This window comes from Staurois parvus, unplaced genomic scaffold (assembly GCF_062004578.1).
Source record: "Staurois parvus isolate SC_StPar_1 unplaced genomic scaffold, SC_StPar_1.0 ptg000034l, whole genome shotgun sequence".
Taxonomy (NCBI): domain Eukaryota; kingdom Metazoa; phylum Chordata; class Amphibia; order Anura; family Ranidae; genus Staurois; species Staurois parvus.
In genome coordinates, this window is record NW_028317830.1 from 2,298,171 (window position 1) to 2,315,081 (window position 16,911).

The window sequence follows — 16,911 nt, forward strand, 5'->3', positions numbered from 1 at the left end:
AGAGGTAGACGCATCAGAAAACACAGTTGGGGCATTTCTTTCCCAACGGAAAGGACTCAAGGAATTAATGCGTCCAGTAGCATTCTTCTCAAGGAAACTCTCTCCAGCTGAAAGGAACTATGACGTAGGGGACCAGGAGCTTCTGGAAATTAAAGTAGCCCTGGAAGAATGGAGATACCTGCTAGAAGGAGCCACACATCTGATTTTAATATATACTGACCACAAAAATCTTGAGTACTTAAGGACTGCTAGATGCCTTAAACTACATCAGGCCCGATGGGCATTATTCTTATCGAGATTTACTTTTCACATTACCTATTGGCCTGGATTCAAGAACACCAAACCCGATGCATTATCAAGCATGTTCGAGGATCCAAAAGATACCCCAATACCAGGCACCATTTTGCTAGCAGGGAACTTCCTGCTACTACAGACCAGCCTATTATCCCAACTACAGCAGGCATCAGCAGGAGCATCCAACCCACTCGGAGTTACAGTACAAAGCAAGGATGGACTGCTATGGAGAGGTGAGCAAAATTGTGGTACCTAAAGAGATGCGGAACCTTGTCCTTGGATATTGCCATGACCATCCTTTAGCGAGCCACTTCGGGGTCTCCAAGACAATAGAGCTAGCACAACGCACAATCTGGTGGCCAGATATCGGACAAGACTGTAAAGCTTATGTAAATGCATACACCATCTGTACCCGAAATAAGAGTACCCGAAATAAAGACTGGGGATTGCTCAGACCTTTGCCAGTACCTGACAGACCATGGAAGATGATTTTGATGGATTTTGTAGTGGAGCTCCCACCTTCAGAAGGATTTACCTCCATCTTCGTGGTAGTAGACCAACTATCTAAGATGGCCCATTTCTTGCCCCTGAAAAATACACCCTCTGTTTTTTAAACCGGTCAGGTCTTTAATAAAGAAATTGTCAGGCTTCATGGAATTCCCGTAAACATTGTTTCAGAGCGAGGGGTGCAGTTCACATCAAGATTCTGGAGGGCACTATGTGAAACCTTGAAAATAGAACTATCTTTTTCTTCGGCCTATCACCCACAAACCAATGGACAGACTGAACGGACTAATCAGACCCTGGAACAGTACATCCGGTGTTATACTTCTTTTGTTCAAGATGATTGGGTATTGCTCCTGCCATTGGCAGAGTTTGCATATAATAACTCCAACCATTCTGCCACCAAACAATCCCCATTTTTTGCTGATTATGGGTTTCACCCTACCTTCCTACCTGATCTTGTGCCGGAAACTTCTGTCCATGCTGCTCAAGATACACTAAGTTTTTTTTTTTACTGACAACAAATTGTTACAGGAGACTGTCACAAAAGCCCAGGAGGACAACAAGAGGGTTTTCGAAAGAAGGAGAAGGGGAGAACTGATTATGCACCCAGGAGACCAGGTCTGGCTCACCACAACCAACCTGAAGATGGCATGTCCTTCAAGGAAGCTGGCACCTAAGTTTGTGGGACCATTTCTGGTAAGACGTAAAATTAATGATGTCTCTTACAAATTAGCATTACCGGAATCCCTTAAAGTTCACCCAATTTTTCGTGTGTCATTACTAAAACCTGCAGTACCAGACCCCTTTTCTGATAGAAGGTTAAGGCCTCCTGAGCCTATAATTATTGATGGAAAGGAGGAATTTGAGGTCGAGGCTGTGGTGGATTATAGGAAAAGGAGGGGCCTGATGCAATACCTAATTAAATCGAAGGGGTATGGACCAGAGGAGAATTCCTGGGATCCTGCACAAAATGTGCATGCTAGGAACTTAATTTGTGAGTTCTTTCTCAATCATCCACAAAAAAGGAGCCAATTAGGCATCCGGAGGCTGCCCATAGGCAGGGGGCAATGTCAGGAAAGGCCTGCCCATAGTGCAGGTGAAGTTCTTTGGGGCACAAAATATGTGCATGTGCAGAGTCCTTATGAGCCAAACAGATGTGCAGGCACTTAGACTTAGGCACGCACACATGCGCGCGCTCACGCGCACTCGTGCGCGCCTGTCACTAATGCTGGCGCCAAAAGGGCTATTTAAACTGGCTGTAGTAGTTGTCCCATTGCTGTATAGTCTTTTCCCTGCTCATTATTCCTGATTCCTGTGATTGTCTGCTGATACCAAACCAGCCTGTTCCTGATCTCCCCTTTATTGCTACCTGCCCTGACCTCTGGCTTGTCTTGGATTATTCTTCTGTCTCTGCTCCTGTCTGATTGATCTTCCATTGCTGACCTGGGCTGTGACCTGACTACTCTTCCTCCTGCCGCTTAAGCCTGATCTGCCTGACCAATACCGAACCCGGCTTGTCTAAACCCTTCTCCCTGCCTACAACTCATCAGCTCATCAGCTATTACTGGACTGATCACAGGCACTTATACTCCACCGTGCCCCTGCAACCGCTGTCTCACCATCAGCAGTCCTTGTGCCGGAGTTGTACGGGAGGCCTGCCTCTTCATGTCAGGCTCATTATCCAGGTATGTGACAGAGGGGCATCAGGCCGCAACTGCAGCATTGGGACCGTGTTACATGTTCCACCCTAAAAATAGGTGGAAAATATAACATGTTCCCAAAGGTTCTGTTATACTACAGTTATGTGTAGACATCATCCATATGTAGATACGGTCAGCACCCCAAAGCCATAGAAAACAAAACTTCTGCTTTTACTTTACTTTGTTTTCTACCAAATGACCTCAATCTTGTTGATACTTTTTCAAGTTTGGATGTTTCCTGTACACTCTGATTGTCAGAAATGTATTGAGCGACATATGTTAAGACAATTAGATTGTATCTGTATTCGTGACCCCTACAGAAGAGTGCAAAAGTTTCATTCTGTAGGTTGGGAATCCTCCAAACACATCACTAGTGGAACCCGAAACTTAAACTTTTTCTTCTTCAATGATCTGTAGGATCAGTTATTCCTATCCCAAAGCCCACCTCTTTACATACTGTATGTGAGCTGCAGGCAGAAATGGCCTGGCCCACAGCTCATTGGGATTTAAAAAATGGCTTTGTTTCAGAGTTTGGCCAGTTTTGGTTCTAAAACAAATCTATCATTTATAATTTGCTTGTGTTGGAGACTTTTGGTCACTGGTCCTGGATGGGTATTCATGTGGGCAAAAAGGAAGGAATTCCTTCTGGTGGATAGTGTCCAGGGAAGGATAATGACAATGAACCTTCTTGGGGATTGGGCTGCTGGCTTTTCTGTGCGACTTTACTATTGTTTCAGCATGTAGACTTGGATAAAAAGAAAGGAGCGCCCAGTGTCTAAAGAAATGCAACACCTCAAGTATGGTCCATAGATGTTTATTAAAAAGTCGCAACATGTGCATCAAGCGAACATGTTTTGGGGGAATAGACACCCCATTCTTCAGGGATGTGGTTAGGGTCAGGTTGTATTCTATTGAAGTGCTATTTTAGAGCAGCTGAAGGAAGCATTAATGAATAAGGCTGTTTACAAATAAAAAAATCTGTCTCAAATGTTCCTCATATCTACTTTATATCTGCCTCATTGCTCCTGCTTAGTATTGCTTAGATGTGCAATAGAACTGATGTTAGTGACAAGTGGCAGTGGAGACACACAAAATGTAATGTTTGGGGGGGGGGGGTTCAGGGGGGGGTCACTATACCTGTCCAAAAAAGTATGTTATGGAACCCAACTTATTAAAATATATATGTGTCCATACATTGGTACATCTTTTTTTTCATAGAAACCCATACCCCCAGGCAAAAAGTTTTTTCTCTTCTCTTTTTTAGGAAATTGTTCAGAGTCTGGTTGCCACCTGAATGCCACTTGTTCAGAATTTGGAGGATACGGGGAGTGCACATGTAAGAAGGGATTTGCTGGGGACGGAATAACTTGTAATGAAGTAAATGAATGTCAGGATAATTACGCCAACAATTGTAATTATTTTTATTATGGTTCCTGTGTGAACACTGTCGGATCTTACACCTGCAATTGTTCCAAAGGATATGAATATAAAAAAGAATTTGGCTGTGTTGATATTGATGAGTGTGCGGACAGATCTCTGAATGACTGTCATCCAGTAGCTATATGTACAAATATTATTGGATCTTACAACTGTACTTGTCCCTATGGATATTATGGAGATGGAAGACACTGTGAGGTCATCGGATGCCAACAAGAGACAACATGTGGCTCCAGCAAAGACTGCATTAGGTACAATGGATCCTATTCCTGTATTGACCCTTGCTCCAACCACACCGTACTCAATGATCCCTGGCGCAGTAGTTCTAATACATATAATTACAATAACTGGTATGACTGGTATCATTGTGACAATGACTTGTTTGGCTGGTATCGGTTTAAAGGAACATATGACCAGAAAATCCCTGAGCACTGTGTGGCAGAAAACAGCTGTGGGACTAGTATGCCCATCTGGATGAACGGCTTCCACCCTACAGTCAGTGATGGCATTGTGAATCGTACAATGTGTTCCAACTGGAATGCCAGATGCTGTGGACAACCTTATAATATTTCTGTGAAAATGTGTCCGGGAGGATTTTATATCTATAAGCTACAGAGTCCACCAAGCTGCTACTCTGCCTATTGTACAGGTAAGAATTGACACAAAAAAAGTAATTCAGCATTTGTCTTTTTTTATAAAACATTATAGACTCTTATGTCAGTTTATAAAACATTCTTTGTGTTCCTTCCCCTCCAGAAACTATTCACAGCTGCTCAGGGGTGGACTGCTCACCGGATGAGGAATGTACAATCGTGGACAATGTTCCTGGCTGTTACTGTAAAAATTCATTATCCACTACTAATGGGATGCAAGTGGAAAATCAAGCAAGTAAGTCATAAAATCATGAGGTTTTCCATTCAAAGAAAATGAGAAGGGAGCTCTCATAACTTTTCTAATGGATTCAATAATAAAGGATTCACTAGGAAATTGGCTCAGTGAATCCTTTGGGACTGTTCATCCTTGTGGTAGCCAGTACAATAAGTACACAAGTACAGTTCAGTCAAAGCAGCTTTTAACCCCTTAGTGACTGAGGGTAAAACAAATGTTAACGCCTAGACACAATTTTGCAACTTTGACACGTGTTAGTAATACTGTACACCATCATAACTAGAGATGAGCGAATTATTCAAAAATTAGATTTGGCTGATTCGCCGAATTTGCGGAATAAATTCGATTCGATGCGAATTTATTCGCTGCGAATTTAACTTATTAAAAGGGTTTCTAGGCTTCAGAGAGCCTTTATATTAGTGCAGAACACTGTACCTTTAATTTAAATGCCCTTGGAGTCTGCTGGGGAAGAGAAATAATACTGTCAGTCAGTATGACATGCAGATGAGTGCCGTCCATCTTAGAATCACCGCACACTTCACTCATTTGGGCAGTCACGGGGCCAAAGAAGAAGAAGAAGAAGAAGAAGAAGAATGAGAAGAAGAAGAAGAAGAATGAAACGAAGAAGAATGAAAAGAAGAATGAAAAGAAGAAGAATGAGAAGAAGAAGAAGAAGAATGAAAAGAAGAAGAAGAAGAATGAGAAGAAGAAGAAGAAGAATGAAAAGAAGAAGAAGAAGAATGAGAAGAAGAAGAAGAAGAATGAGAAGAAGAAGAAGAAGAATGAGAAGAAGAAGAAGAATGAAAAGAAGAAGAAGAAGAATGAAAAGAAGAAGAAGAAGAATGAAAAGAAGAATGAAAAGAAGAATGAAAAGAAGAAGAAGAAGAATGAGAAGAAGAAGAAGAAGAATGAAGAGAAGAAGAAGAAGAATGAAGAGAAGAAGAAGAAGAATGAAAAGAAGAAGAAGAATGAAAAGAAGAAGAAGAAGAAGAATGAAAAGAAGAAGAAGAAGAAGAAGAAGAATGAAAAGAAGAATGAAAAGAAGAAGAAGAAGAAGAAGAAGAATGAAAAGAAGAAGAAGAAGAAGAAGAATGAAAAGAAGAATGAAAAGAAGAAGAAGAATGAAAAGAAGAAGAAGAAGAAAAATGAAAAGAAGAAGAAGAAGAAGAATGAAAAGAAGAATGAAAAGAAGAAGAAGAAGAATGAAAAGAAGAAGAAGAAGAAGAAGAATGAAAAGAAGAATGAAAAGAAGAAGAAGAAGAAGAATGAAAAGAAGAAGAAGAAGAAGAAAAATGAAAAGAAGAATGAAAAGAAGAAGAATGAAAAGAAGAAGAAGAAGAAGAATGAAGAGGAGAAGAAGAAGAAGAATGAAAAGAAGAATGAAAAGAAGAAGAATGAAAAGAATGAAAAGAAGAAGAAAAATGAAAAGAAGAAGAAGAAGAATGAAAAGAAGAAGAAGAAGAAGAAGAAGAAGAAGAAGAAGAATGAAAAGAAAAAGAAGAAGAAGAAGAAGAATGAAAAGAAAAAGAAGAAGAAGAAGAAGAATGAAAAGAAAAAGAAGAAGAAGAAGAATGAAAAGAAGAAGAAGAAGAATGAAAAGAAGAATGAAAAGAAGAAGAAGAAGAATGAAAAGAAGAATGAAAAGAAGAAGAAGAAGAATGAAAAGAAGAAGAAGAAGAATGAAAAGAAGAATGAAAAGAAGAAGAAGAAGAATGAAAAGAAGAATGAAAAGAAGAAGAATGAAGAAAAGAAGAAGAAGAAGAATGAAGAAAAGAAGAAGAAGAAGAATGAAAAGAAGAATGAAAAGAAGAAGAATGAAAAGAAGAAGAAGAAGAATGAAAAGAAGAATGAAAAGAAGAAGAAGAATGAAAAGAAGAAGAAGAAGAATGAAAAGAAGAAGAAGAAGAATGAAAAGAAGAAGAAGAAGAATGAAAAGAAGAATGAAAAGAAGAAGAAGAAGAATGAGAAGAAGAAGAAGAAGAAGAATGAAAAGAAGAATGAAAAGAAGAAGAAGAATGAAAAGAAGAATGAAAAGAAGAAGAAGAAGAAGAATGAAAAGAAGAAGAAGAAGAAGAATGAAAAGAAGAAGAAGAAGAAGAATGAAAAGAAGAAGAAGAATGAAAAGAAGAAGAAGAATGAAAAGAAGAAGAAGAATGAAAAGAAGAAGAAGAATGAAAAGAAGAATGAAAAGAAGAAGAAGAATGAAAAGAAGAAGAAGAATGAAAAGAAGAAGAAGAATGAAAAGAAGAATGAAAAGAAGAAGAAGAAGAATGAAAAGAAGAAGAAGAAGAATGAAAAGAAGAAGAAGAATGAAAAGAAGAAGAAGAAGAATGAAAAGAAGAAGAAGAAGAATGAAAAGAAGAAGAAGAAGAATGAAAAGAAGAAGAAGAATGAAAAGAAGAAGAATTCCAGTACAGCAAAAAGTGTATCTGCAGAGAGCTCCGCTATTTCTGACAGTTCTCTGACAGTTCCTTCACATTGAAACATTGTATCTATTTGTTTCCGAATAAAAACATCTGTATCCTAAATGGAAACAAATAGATACAATGTTTCAACCGCTGTAAATGTGAAGGAACTGTCAGAGAACTGTCAGAAATAGCAGAGCTCTCTGCAGGGACACTTTTTGCCGGCTGTAGAAGGGATGAAAATCGGCCGATCGGGAAAAATTCGATTCGTGCATCCGAAGTTTGCTAATTTTCGGATTCGGTGCGAATCAAATTTTTCCTAATATTCAAAACGAATTCCACTTCGCCAAGTTCGATTCGCTCATCTCTAATCATAACAACTACTTTCTGTGTCCAAGTGGATTATACCTTTTTTTTTTCAGGACAAACTGGGCTTTCTTTTGGAGGTAAATGTTAGTGGATATCAAATAATTTTTTTTATTATCAAAAGAAACTGGCCCAAAATAGTAAAAAAAAAGTTTTTTTATTTAGCTGTATATTATATGCAGTTATCAAAACTCACCACCAAACAGTTACCCAAAGTAAATTCTGCTCCTGACGATCGCAGTGATACTGTTTTTTTTCCCCATTTGTACCTGCAGGTGGGCCCGGAAACAACAGTGCGCATTTTTCTTTTTTTTTTTATCGTACCTAAAAGACACAAACACTGTTACTGATACAAAATTTAAAAAAATGCTGCAAAGGAAAAATCTTTAACCTACTCATAGCAAGGATTTAACTTATAGCTTGACAAAGAGGTCAGATAGAATCCTTGTGTGTATAGTTATATCCTTGTAGTATCGGACTCATTCTCCATCCTTACCCAAATTCTCAAACAATAAAACTACAAAAACAACCCCCCTAGACTGATCATTGAAGACAACAAGCGAAAATGTGTGCATGTCCCTGGCTGTGAAACTGCTGAAAAGGGAAGGCTTGGACAATATTCATAGCAGCTCCTACGAGGGTAGTATTACATTTAGGGGCTTGTCCGGGATATTCCCTGAAAATACAGCAGTGAGGTAAATGTGTACTAGAGACTGTCAAGTGTCACTGTGTAGATTGTGGGGTGGCATTTGGAGTGCAAAAGTGTTATGCAGTAGGGGATTTATAAGAGAAATAGTGCAGCACTAAAAAAATACTACCCCTACACAAAAAAATGAAATTGAAGTCAATATATATACATATATTATATATCCAACTCAATCCATGATTATTAGTGATAATTAGAGATGAGCGAATCGAACTTGGTGAAGTGGAATTCGTTTCGAATATTAGGAAAAATTTGATTCGCACCGAATCCGAAAATTAGCAAACTTCGGATGCGCGAATCGAATTTTTCCCGATCGGCCGATTTTCATCCCTTCTACAGACGGCAAAAAGTGTCCCTGCAGAGAGCTCCGCTATTTCTGACAGTTCTCTGACAGTTCCTTCACATTTACAGCGGTTGAAACATTGTATCTATTTGTTTCCATTTAGGATACAGATGTTTTTATTCGGAAACAAATAGATACAATGTTTCAACCGCTGTAAATGTGAAGGAACTGTCAGAGAACTGTCAGAAATAGCGGAGCTCTCTGCAGATACACTTTTTGCTGTACTGGAATTCTTCTTCATCCTCATCCTTCTTCATCCTCATCCTTCTTCTTCTTCTTCATCCTCATCCTTCTTCTTCTTCTTCTTCTTCATCCTCATCCTTCTTCTTCTTCTTCATCCTCATCCTTCTTCTTCTTCTTCTTCTTCTTCTTCATCCTCATCCTTCTTCTTCTTCTTCTTCTTCTTCTTCATCCTCATCCTTCTTCTTCTTCTTCTTCTTCTTCTTCATCCTCATCCTTCTTCTTCTTCTTCTTCTTCATCCTCATCCTTCTTCTTCTTCTTCTTCTTCTTCTTCATCCTTCTTCTTCTTCTTCTTCTTCTTCATCCTCATCCTTCTTCTTCTTCTTCTTCTTCTTCTTCTTCTTCTTCTTCTTCATCCTCATCCTTCTTCTTCTTCTTCTTCTTCTTCTTCTTCTTCTTCTTCTTCATCCTCATCCTTCTTCTTCTTCATCTTCATCTTCATCTTCATCCTTCTTCTTCTTCTTCATCCTCATCCTTCTTCTTCATCTTCTTCTTCTTCTTCTTCATCCTCATCCTTCTTCTTCTTCATCCTCATCCTTCTTCTTCTTCATCCTCATCCTTCTTCTTCTTCTTCTTCATCCTCATCCTTCTTCTTCTTCTTCTTCATCCTCATCCTTCTTCTTCTTCTTCATCCTCATCCTTCTTCTTCTTCTTCTTCTTCTTCTTCTTTTTCATCCTCATCCTTCTTCTTCTTCTTCTTCTTCTTTTTCATCCTCATCCTTCTTCTTCTTCTTCTTCTTCTTCTTCTTCTTCTTCTTCATCCTCATCCTCATCCTTCTTCTTCTTCTTCTTCTTCTTTTTCATCCTCATCCTTCTTCTTCTTCTTCTTCTTCTTCTTCTTCTTCTTCTTCTTCTTCTTCTTCTTCTTCTTCTTCTTCTTCTTTTTCATCCTCATCCTTCTTCTTCTTCTTCTTCTTCTTCTTCTTTTTCATCCTTCTTCTTCTTCTTCTTTTTCATCCTCATCCTTCTTCTTCTTCTTCTTCTTCTTCTTCATCCTCATCCTTCTTCTTCTTCTTCTTCTTCTTCTTTTTCATCCTCATCCTTCTTCTTCTTCTTCTTCATCCTCATCCTTCTTCTTCTTCTTCTTCATCCTCATCCTTCTTCTTCTTCTTCTTCATCCTCATCCTTCTTCTTCTTCTTCTTCTTCTTCATCCTCATCCTTCTTCTTCTTCTTCTTCTTCATCCTCATCCTTCTTCTTCATCCTCATCCTCATCCTTCTTCTTCTTCCTCTTCTTCTTCATCCTTCTTCTTCTTCTTTTTCTTCTTCATCCTCATCCTTCTTCTTCTTCTTCTTCTTCTTCATCCTCATCCTCCTTCTTCTTCTTCTTCTTCTTCATCCTCATCCTCCTTCTTCTTCTTCTTCATCCTCATCCTCCTTCTTCTTCTTCCTCATCCTCCTTCTTCTTCTTCTTCTTCTTCCTCATCCTCCTTCTTCCTTCTTCCTTCTTCCTTCTTCCTTCTTCCTTCTTCTTCTTCGTCGTGCCCCGTGACTGCCCAAATGAGTGAAGTGTGCGGTGATTCTAAGATGGACGGCACTCATCTGCATGTCATACTGACTGACAGTATTATTTCTCTTCCCCAGCAGACTCCAAGGACATTTACATTAAAGGTACAGTGTTCTGCACTAATATAAAGGCTCTCTGAAGCCTAGAAACCCTTTTAATAAGTTAAATTCACAGCGAATAAATTCGCATCGAATCGAATTTCTCCCGCAAATTCGGCGAATCAGCCGAATCGAATTTTTGAATAATTCGCTCATCTCTAGTGACAATGACCTTATTAAAGAGAAAAAAAATTGTAAAAATGTGTAATACCACACAAATATTAGTGACACAAACCAAATAGTGTAAATAAGGTCCAAATATAGAATATATTATAATAATATAAAATATATATAATCATGTAGAAACGGTGGTCACTGAGAGCTCCACATCATCGGAACCAATAGGATATCATGTATGGGTAAATAAGAGAAAGGGGCCCCAAAATGCAGTAAAGTTAATTCATAAAAACAACACTCACAAGAGTAAAGGGGCTATTCGCCCTCAAACAGCATGGATACTTGTAAACAAAGATAGCAGTGATCGTCGTCCATAACCGGAAATTACGTCACCACGCTTCCATCCGACGCGTTGCGTCACGTGACTTCACCAATATCCAATTGGTTCCGGTGATGTGTAGCTCTCAGTGACCAGGACACACAGAGGAAAGGAGGATTTGGATTATTGCCATATTTGACCTATGTGATGTGGGTCAATCGGTGGAAGTGAGCGTGCATGCCTGGTGGTGGTGGATATCACACATATATATTAAAAGGAGAAGATTCATGGAATTACACCTCTGTTATTCACTTTATTATGGACTGTCACTTTGTATTTATTCTCAGTTTCTATATGATTATATATTCTATATTTATTGTATAATTTTTATTGTTTGTTTATTGTGTCTATTAGGTATGTTCATTAGTATATCATGGATTAGTGGTTGTATGCCCCATGCTAGGGGACTATTTGAGCCTTCTTTACATTATTCAGTTTGGGTCATTAATATTTATGTGGTATCATACTTTTTACACATTTTTCTTTCTTTAATAAGGACATTATTACTAATAATAACAGATTGAGTTGGATACAATATATATATATATATATATATATATATATATACACAGTCAGGTCCATGGGACAGCGACACAATTCTAACATTTTTGGCTCTATACACCACGACTATGGATTTGAAATGAAACGAACAAGATGTGCTTTAACTGCAGACTGTCAGCTTTAATTTGAGGGTATTTACATCCAAATCAGGTGAACGGTGTAGGAATTACAACAGTTTGCATATGTGCCTCCCACTTGTTAAGGGACCAAAAGTAATGGGACAGAATAATAATCATAAATCAAACTTTCAATTTTTAATACTTGGTTGCAAATCCTTTGCAGTCAATGACAGCCTGAAGTGTGGAACGCATAGACATCACCAGACGCTGGGTGTCATCCCTGGTGATGCTCTGCCAGGCCTCTACTGCAACTGTCTTCAGTTCCTTTAAATTAAATAAACAGTGCAGCGCTAATAAATAATATATATATAACTAGAAAATCTACAATTTCTGGGGAAATTGTGTGAAGTGTTCTTGCATCCAACCCTAACCAAGTGATTGATGAAATGTAAGCAGTGCACATGGCAAGCCTGATAGAGTGAGAAATGCATTTCAACTTGGTGACTCAGCTGCGTGTGACTCATGTTTGGTTGCTATAGCAACTCACTCAGTCAGGAATGTGAGAAGGTCTGTTCTAAACACGCTGCTGCAACTTGACAACTTCACTGGCGATTGCCATCTTCAAACACTTGTAGTTTTAAAAGTATAAATGCTACTGCGAAGAGCTTGATTTTGCAAGAATCACAAGAAACAGACCTACATTTTGTCTCTGAAATATTAAAAATGAAGGCACAGTCGCAGTTTAAAAATGTCCCTTAAAATTTCAGGTGGCTGTGAGTGAAGTTTCAATGAAAGTCAATGGGAGGGGTGAGTTGCAAACAAATGAAGTCACGTGCTGAATGTGACACAACGCGTCGGTACGTTGGGAGGAGCTTCTGTTAACGCAGTGACGTCATTTCCGGCGTTGGGGCCATATTAGATCACCCTGTTGTATTACCCATGCAGTACACCCATAGCATGCGGTAGGAAGCTGGATTGAATCATTACTAATGTGAGTGGAACTCTATCTGTATCTGTTTATTGCATAATAAAACTGGTTGCACAATGGAGGGTCTCTGTTTGTGTTTCACTATGACCCTGGGAAGAGCTGGCTGCTAGTCTGGTGGATGCTGGAGGTGGAAGGCGAAACCCAGAGAGGATTCCAGTCTGATAGGATTGTTTGATCCTTAAAGCGTGCTGGCCCTGTGGGGTCTAAGTAAGGAGGTGAGGGGGCATTTTGGCCGTTAAAGGATTGGCGCGTGTGAATCACGCACACTGCACACTGTTTTTTGCATGAAGAGTGGAGTGGGAAGATTACCACAAAGCATTGAATTATATATTTTTTATCAATTGTTTGGACTTTTTTTGCAACTGAATATTGGTTCAATTATTTTGGCCACTGTACGTTTTTTGCCACTCTATTGTTTTATGTTTATATTTGTCACCTTTTTGCACTAGATATTCCCTACGAGGGATTACACGCATGACACTATTATATAATTATTGATGAGTTTGGATATATACTCCTAGGGGGTGTATATTGAGTATATTTATTGAGTTTATTTATTGTATCACCTATTCACTGGATATTTATATATATATTATTTATTAGCGCTGCACTGTTTATTTAATTGATCATTCACTTATTTTGGGTATAAGTTTAGTGTCAGCAGCTTTCTTTTAAGGTTAGGATTCCATATAAGCGCAGGAGGTCCTTTGTAATTATTTTGTGTCTTCAGTTCCTGCTTGTTCTTGGGGCATTTTCCCTTCAGTTGTGTCTTCAGCAAGTGAAATGCTCAATCGGATTCAGGTCAGGTGATTGGCCATTGCAGAACATTCCACTTCTTTGGTGGCTTTTGCAGTCTGCTTTGGGTCATTGTCCATCTGCACTGTGAAGCGTCCAATGAGTTGTGAAGCATTTGGCTGAATATGAGCCGATAATATTCCCGAAACACTTCACAATTCATCCGGCTGCTTCTGTCAGCAGTCACATCATCAATAAATACAAGAGAAGCAGTTCCATTGGCAGCCATACATGCCCACGCCATGACACTACCACCACCATGATCACTGATGAGGTGGTATGCTGAGGACCATGAGCAGTTCCTTCTCCATACTCTTCTCTTCCCATCACTCTGGTACAAGTTGATGTCGGTCTCCTCTGTCCATAGGATGTTGTTCCAGAACTGTGAAGGCTTTTTTTACATGTCGTTTGGCAAACTCTAATCTGGCCTTCCTGTGTTTGAGGCTCACCAATGGTTTCCATCTTGTGGTGAACCCTCTGTATTCACTCTGGTGAAGTCTTCTCTTGATTGGTGACTTTGACACACATACACCTACCTCCTGGAGAGTGTTCTTGATCTGGCCAACTGTTGTGAAGGGTGTTTTCTTCACCAGGGAAAGAATTCTTCGCTCATCCACCACAGTTGTTTTCCGTGGTCTTCCGGGTCTTTTGGTGTTGCTGGGCTCACCGGTGCGTTCCTTCTTTTTAAGAATGTTCCAAACAGTTGTTTTGGCCACGCCTAATGTTTTTGCTATCTCTCTGATGGGTTTGTTTTGTTTTTTCAGCCTAATGATGGCTTCACTGATAGTGACAGCTCTTTGGATCTCATCTTGAGAGTTGACAGCAACAGATTCCAAATGCAAATAGCACACTTGAAATGAACTCTGGACCTTTTATCTGCTCATTGTAATTGGGATAATGAGGGAATAACACACACCTGGCCATGGAACAGCTGAGAAGCCAATTGTCCCATTACTTTTGGTCCCTTAACAAGTGGGAGGCACATATGCAAACTGTTGTAATTCCTACACCGTTCACCTGATTTGGATGTAAATACCCTCAAATTAAAGCTGACAGTCTGCAGTTAAAGCACATCTTGTTCGTTTAATTTCATATCCATTGTGGTGGTGTATAGAGCCAAAAATGTTATTGTGTCCATGTCCCAATATTTATGGACCTGACTGTGTATATATATATATGCGTGTTTGCCCCCCTCTGATGGTGAATGTTCGCCCCTCACACAGAAATGATCGGTCTAACAATGGAATGTTCGGTGTAACACTGAGAGACTGATCTGCATGTTCATGAGGGAAAGAAGGATTTGATCCCCTTCACAAAACATGACTTAGTACTTGGTGGCCAATCCCTTGTTGGCAATCACAGAGGTCAGACGTTTCCTGGAGTTGGCCCCCAGGTTCGCACACATCTCAGGAGGGATTTTGGCCCATTCCTCTTGGCAGATCCTCTCCAAGTCATTAAGGTTTGGTGGCTGACATTTGGCAACTCAAACTTTCAGCTCCCTCCACAGATTTTCAATTGGATTAAGGTCTGGATGAAGGTGTGGAGACTGGCTAGGCCACTCCAGGACCTTAATGTGCTTCTTCTTGAGCCGCTCCTTTGTTGCCTTGGCCGTGTGTTTTATGTCATTGTCATGCTGGAACACCCATCCACCACCCATTTTCACTGCCCTGGCTAAGGGAAGAAGGTTCTTACCCAAGATTTGAGGGTACATTGCCCCATCCATTGTTCCTTTGATGTGGTGCAGTTGTCCTGTCCCCTTAGCAGAAAAACACCCCCAAAGCAGAATGTTTCCACCACCAGGTTTCACAGTTGGGATGGTGTTCTTGGGATCATAGGCAGCATTCCTCCTCCTCCAAACATGGTGAGTTGAGTTGATGCCAAAGAGCTGGATTTTGGTCTCATCTGACCACAACACTTTCAACCAGTCCTCCTCTGCATCATTCAGATGTTCATTCAGATGTTCAGTGGCAAACATCAGATGGGCCTGGACAACTCATGGGGCCCCCGGGCAATAGGGGATCATGGGGCCCCTATGTCCTTGCCCAAACTCAAAAAAGCCTATGAAAAAGGTACCAGGGGCATCTCATGGGGCCCCCTACTGACCCTGGGCCCTCAGCGTAGTGTGTTACCAATTGTTTTCTTGGTGACTGTGGTCCCAGCTGCCTGGAGATCATCGACAAGATCCTCCCGTGTAGTTCTGGGATGATTCCTCACTGTTCTCATGATCATTGACACTCCACGAGGTGAGATCTTGCATGGTGCACCAGACCTAGGGAGACTGACACTTGTTTTGTGTTTCTTCCATTTGTGAATGATTGCACCAACTGTTGTCACCTTCTCACCAAGCTGCTTGGCCATAGTTTGGTAGCCCAGTCCAGCCTTGTGTAGGTCTACAATCTTGTCCCTTGATTATGGATTATGAATATTAACCTCCTTCCACCCGGCCTATGGCCGAATGGCGGCAGGCAAAAACACTCACCTTTCCGGGCGGACGCCATATGGCTTCCTTTTGGGCATGCGCAGGTTGCGCGCCTGCAGAGCCGCACAGCAGTGCGATCTGTCACCGGCCGTGTACTTCGGACACGGCTGATGGCAGATCTGAGTACCGGCCCCATTGCCGGCACCATGTGACCTGCTGTGACCAATCACAGCAGGTCACATTATAGTTGTATACAATAGATGGCTTCATTCATGCCATCCATTGTATACTAGTGTGTCTAGCTGTGAATGGTAACAGTGATCACATGTACAAGCTGGGCCAATCACAGCCCAGCTGTGTCATGTGATTAGCCGTGGCCAACTCACAGCTAAGCACAAAAAAAAAAAAACCCTGAATGAATCTGTCATTCAGGTACAGTGAGGAACAGAAGTATTTGAACCCCCTGCGATTTTGCAAGTTCTCCCACTTCTCCATCATGGAGGGGTCTGAAATTCACATTGTAGGTGCATTCCCACTCTGAGAGATAGAATTTAAAAAAAAATTCAGGAGATCACATTGTATGATTTGTAAAGAATGTATTTGTCTCGCACTGCTGAACAGAAGTATTTGAACACCTAAGAAACAGCAAGAATTCTGCCTCTCAAAGACCTGTTACTGCGCCTTTATAAAGTCCCCCTCTACTCCACTCATTCATCTCACTTAGTAGCACCTGTCTGAGCTCTTTAAAGACACCTGTCCATCTCACAGTCAGTCAGACGCCAACTACTACCATGGGCAAGACCAAAGAGCTGTCAAAAGACACCAGAGACAAAATTGTGGACCTCCACAAGGCTGGAAAGGGCTACGGGGCAATTGCCAAGCAGCTTGGTGAAAATAGATCAACTGTTGGAGCAATTGTTAGAAAATGGAAGAGGATAAAGACTGTCAGTCTCCCTTGGACTGGGGCTCCATGCAAGATGTCACCTTGTGGGGTATCACTGATGATAAGAAAGGTGAGGAATCAGCCCAGAACTACAAGGGAGGAGCTGGTCAATGACATGAAGAGAGCTGGGACCACAGTTTCAAAGGTCACTGTCGGTAG

At 40.4% G+C, this 16,911-nt stretch overlaps 1 protein-coding gene across 1 annotated transcript in view; it reads left to right on the top strand.

Moving 5' to 3' along the window:
- Positions 1-16,911, top strand: part of LOC149470697 (uromodulin-like) — a 132,566-nt gene that overhangs the window by 50,778 nt on the left and 64,877 nt on the right. The window contains exons 8-9 of the mRNA XM_089661614.1: positions 3,766-4,587; positions 4,695-4,826. Coding sequence (XP_089517740.1) covers positions 3,766-4,587; positions 4,695-4,826 — 954 coding nt within the window. The remainder of the gene's footprint in view (positions 1-3,765; positions 4,588-4,694; positions 4,827-16,911) is intronic.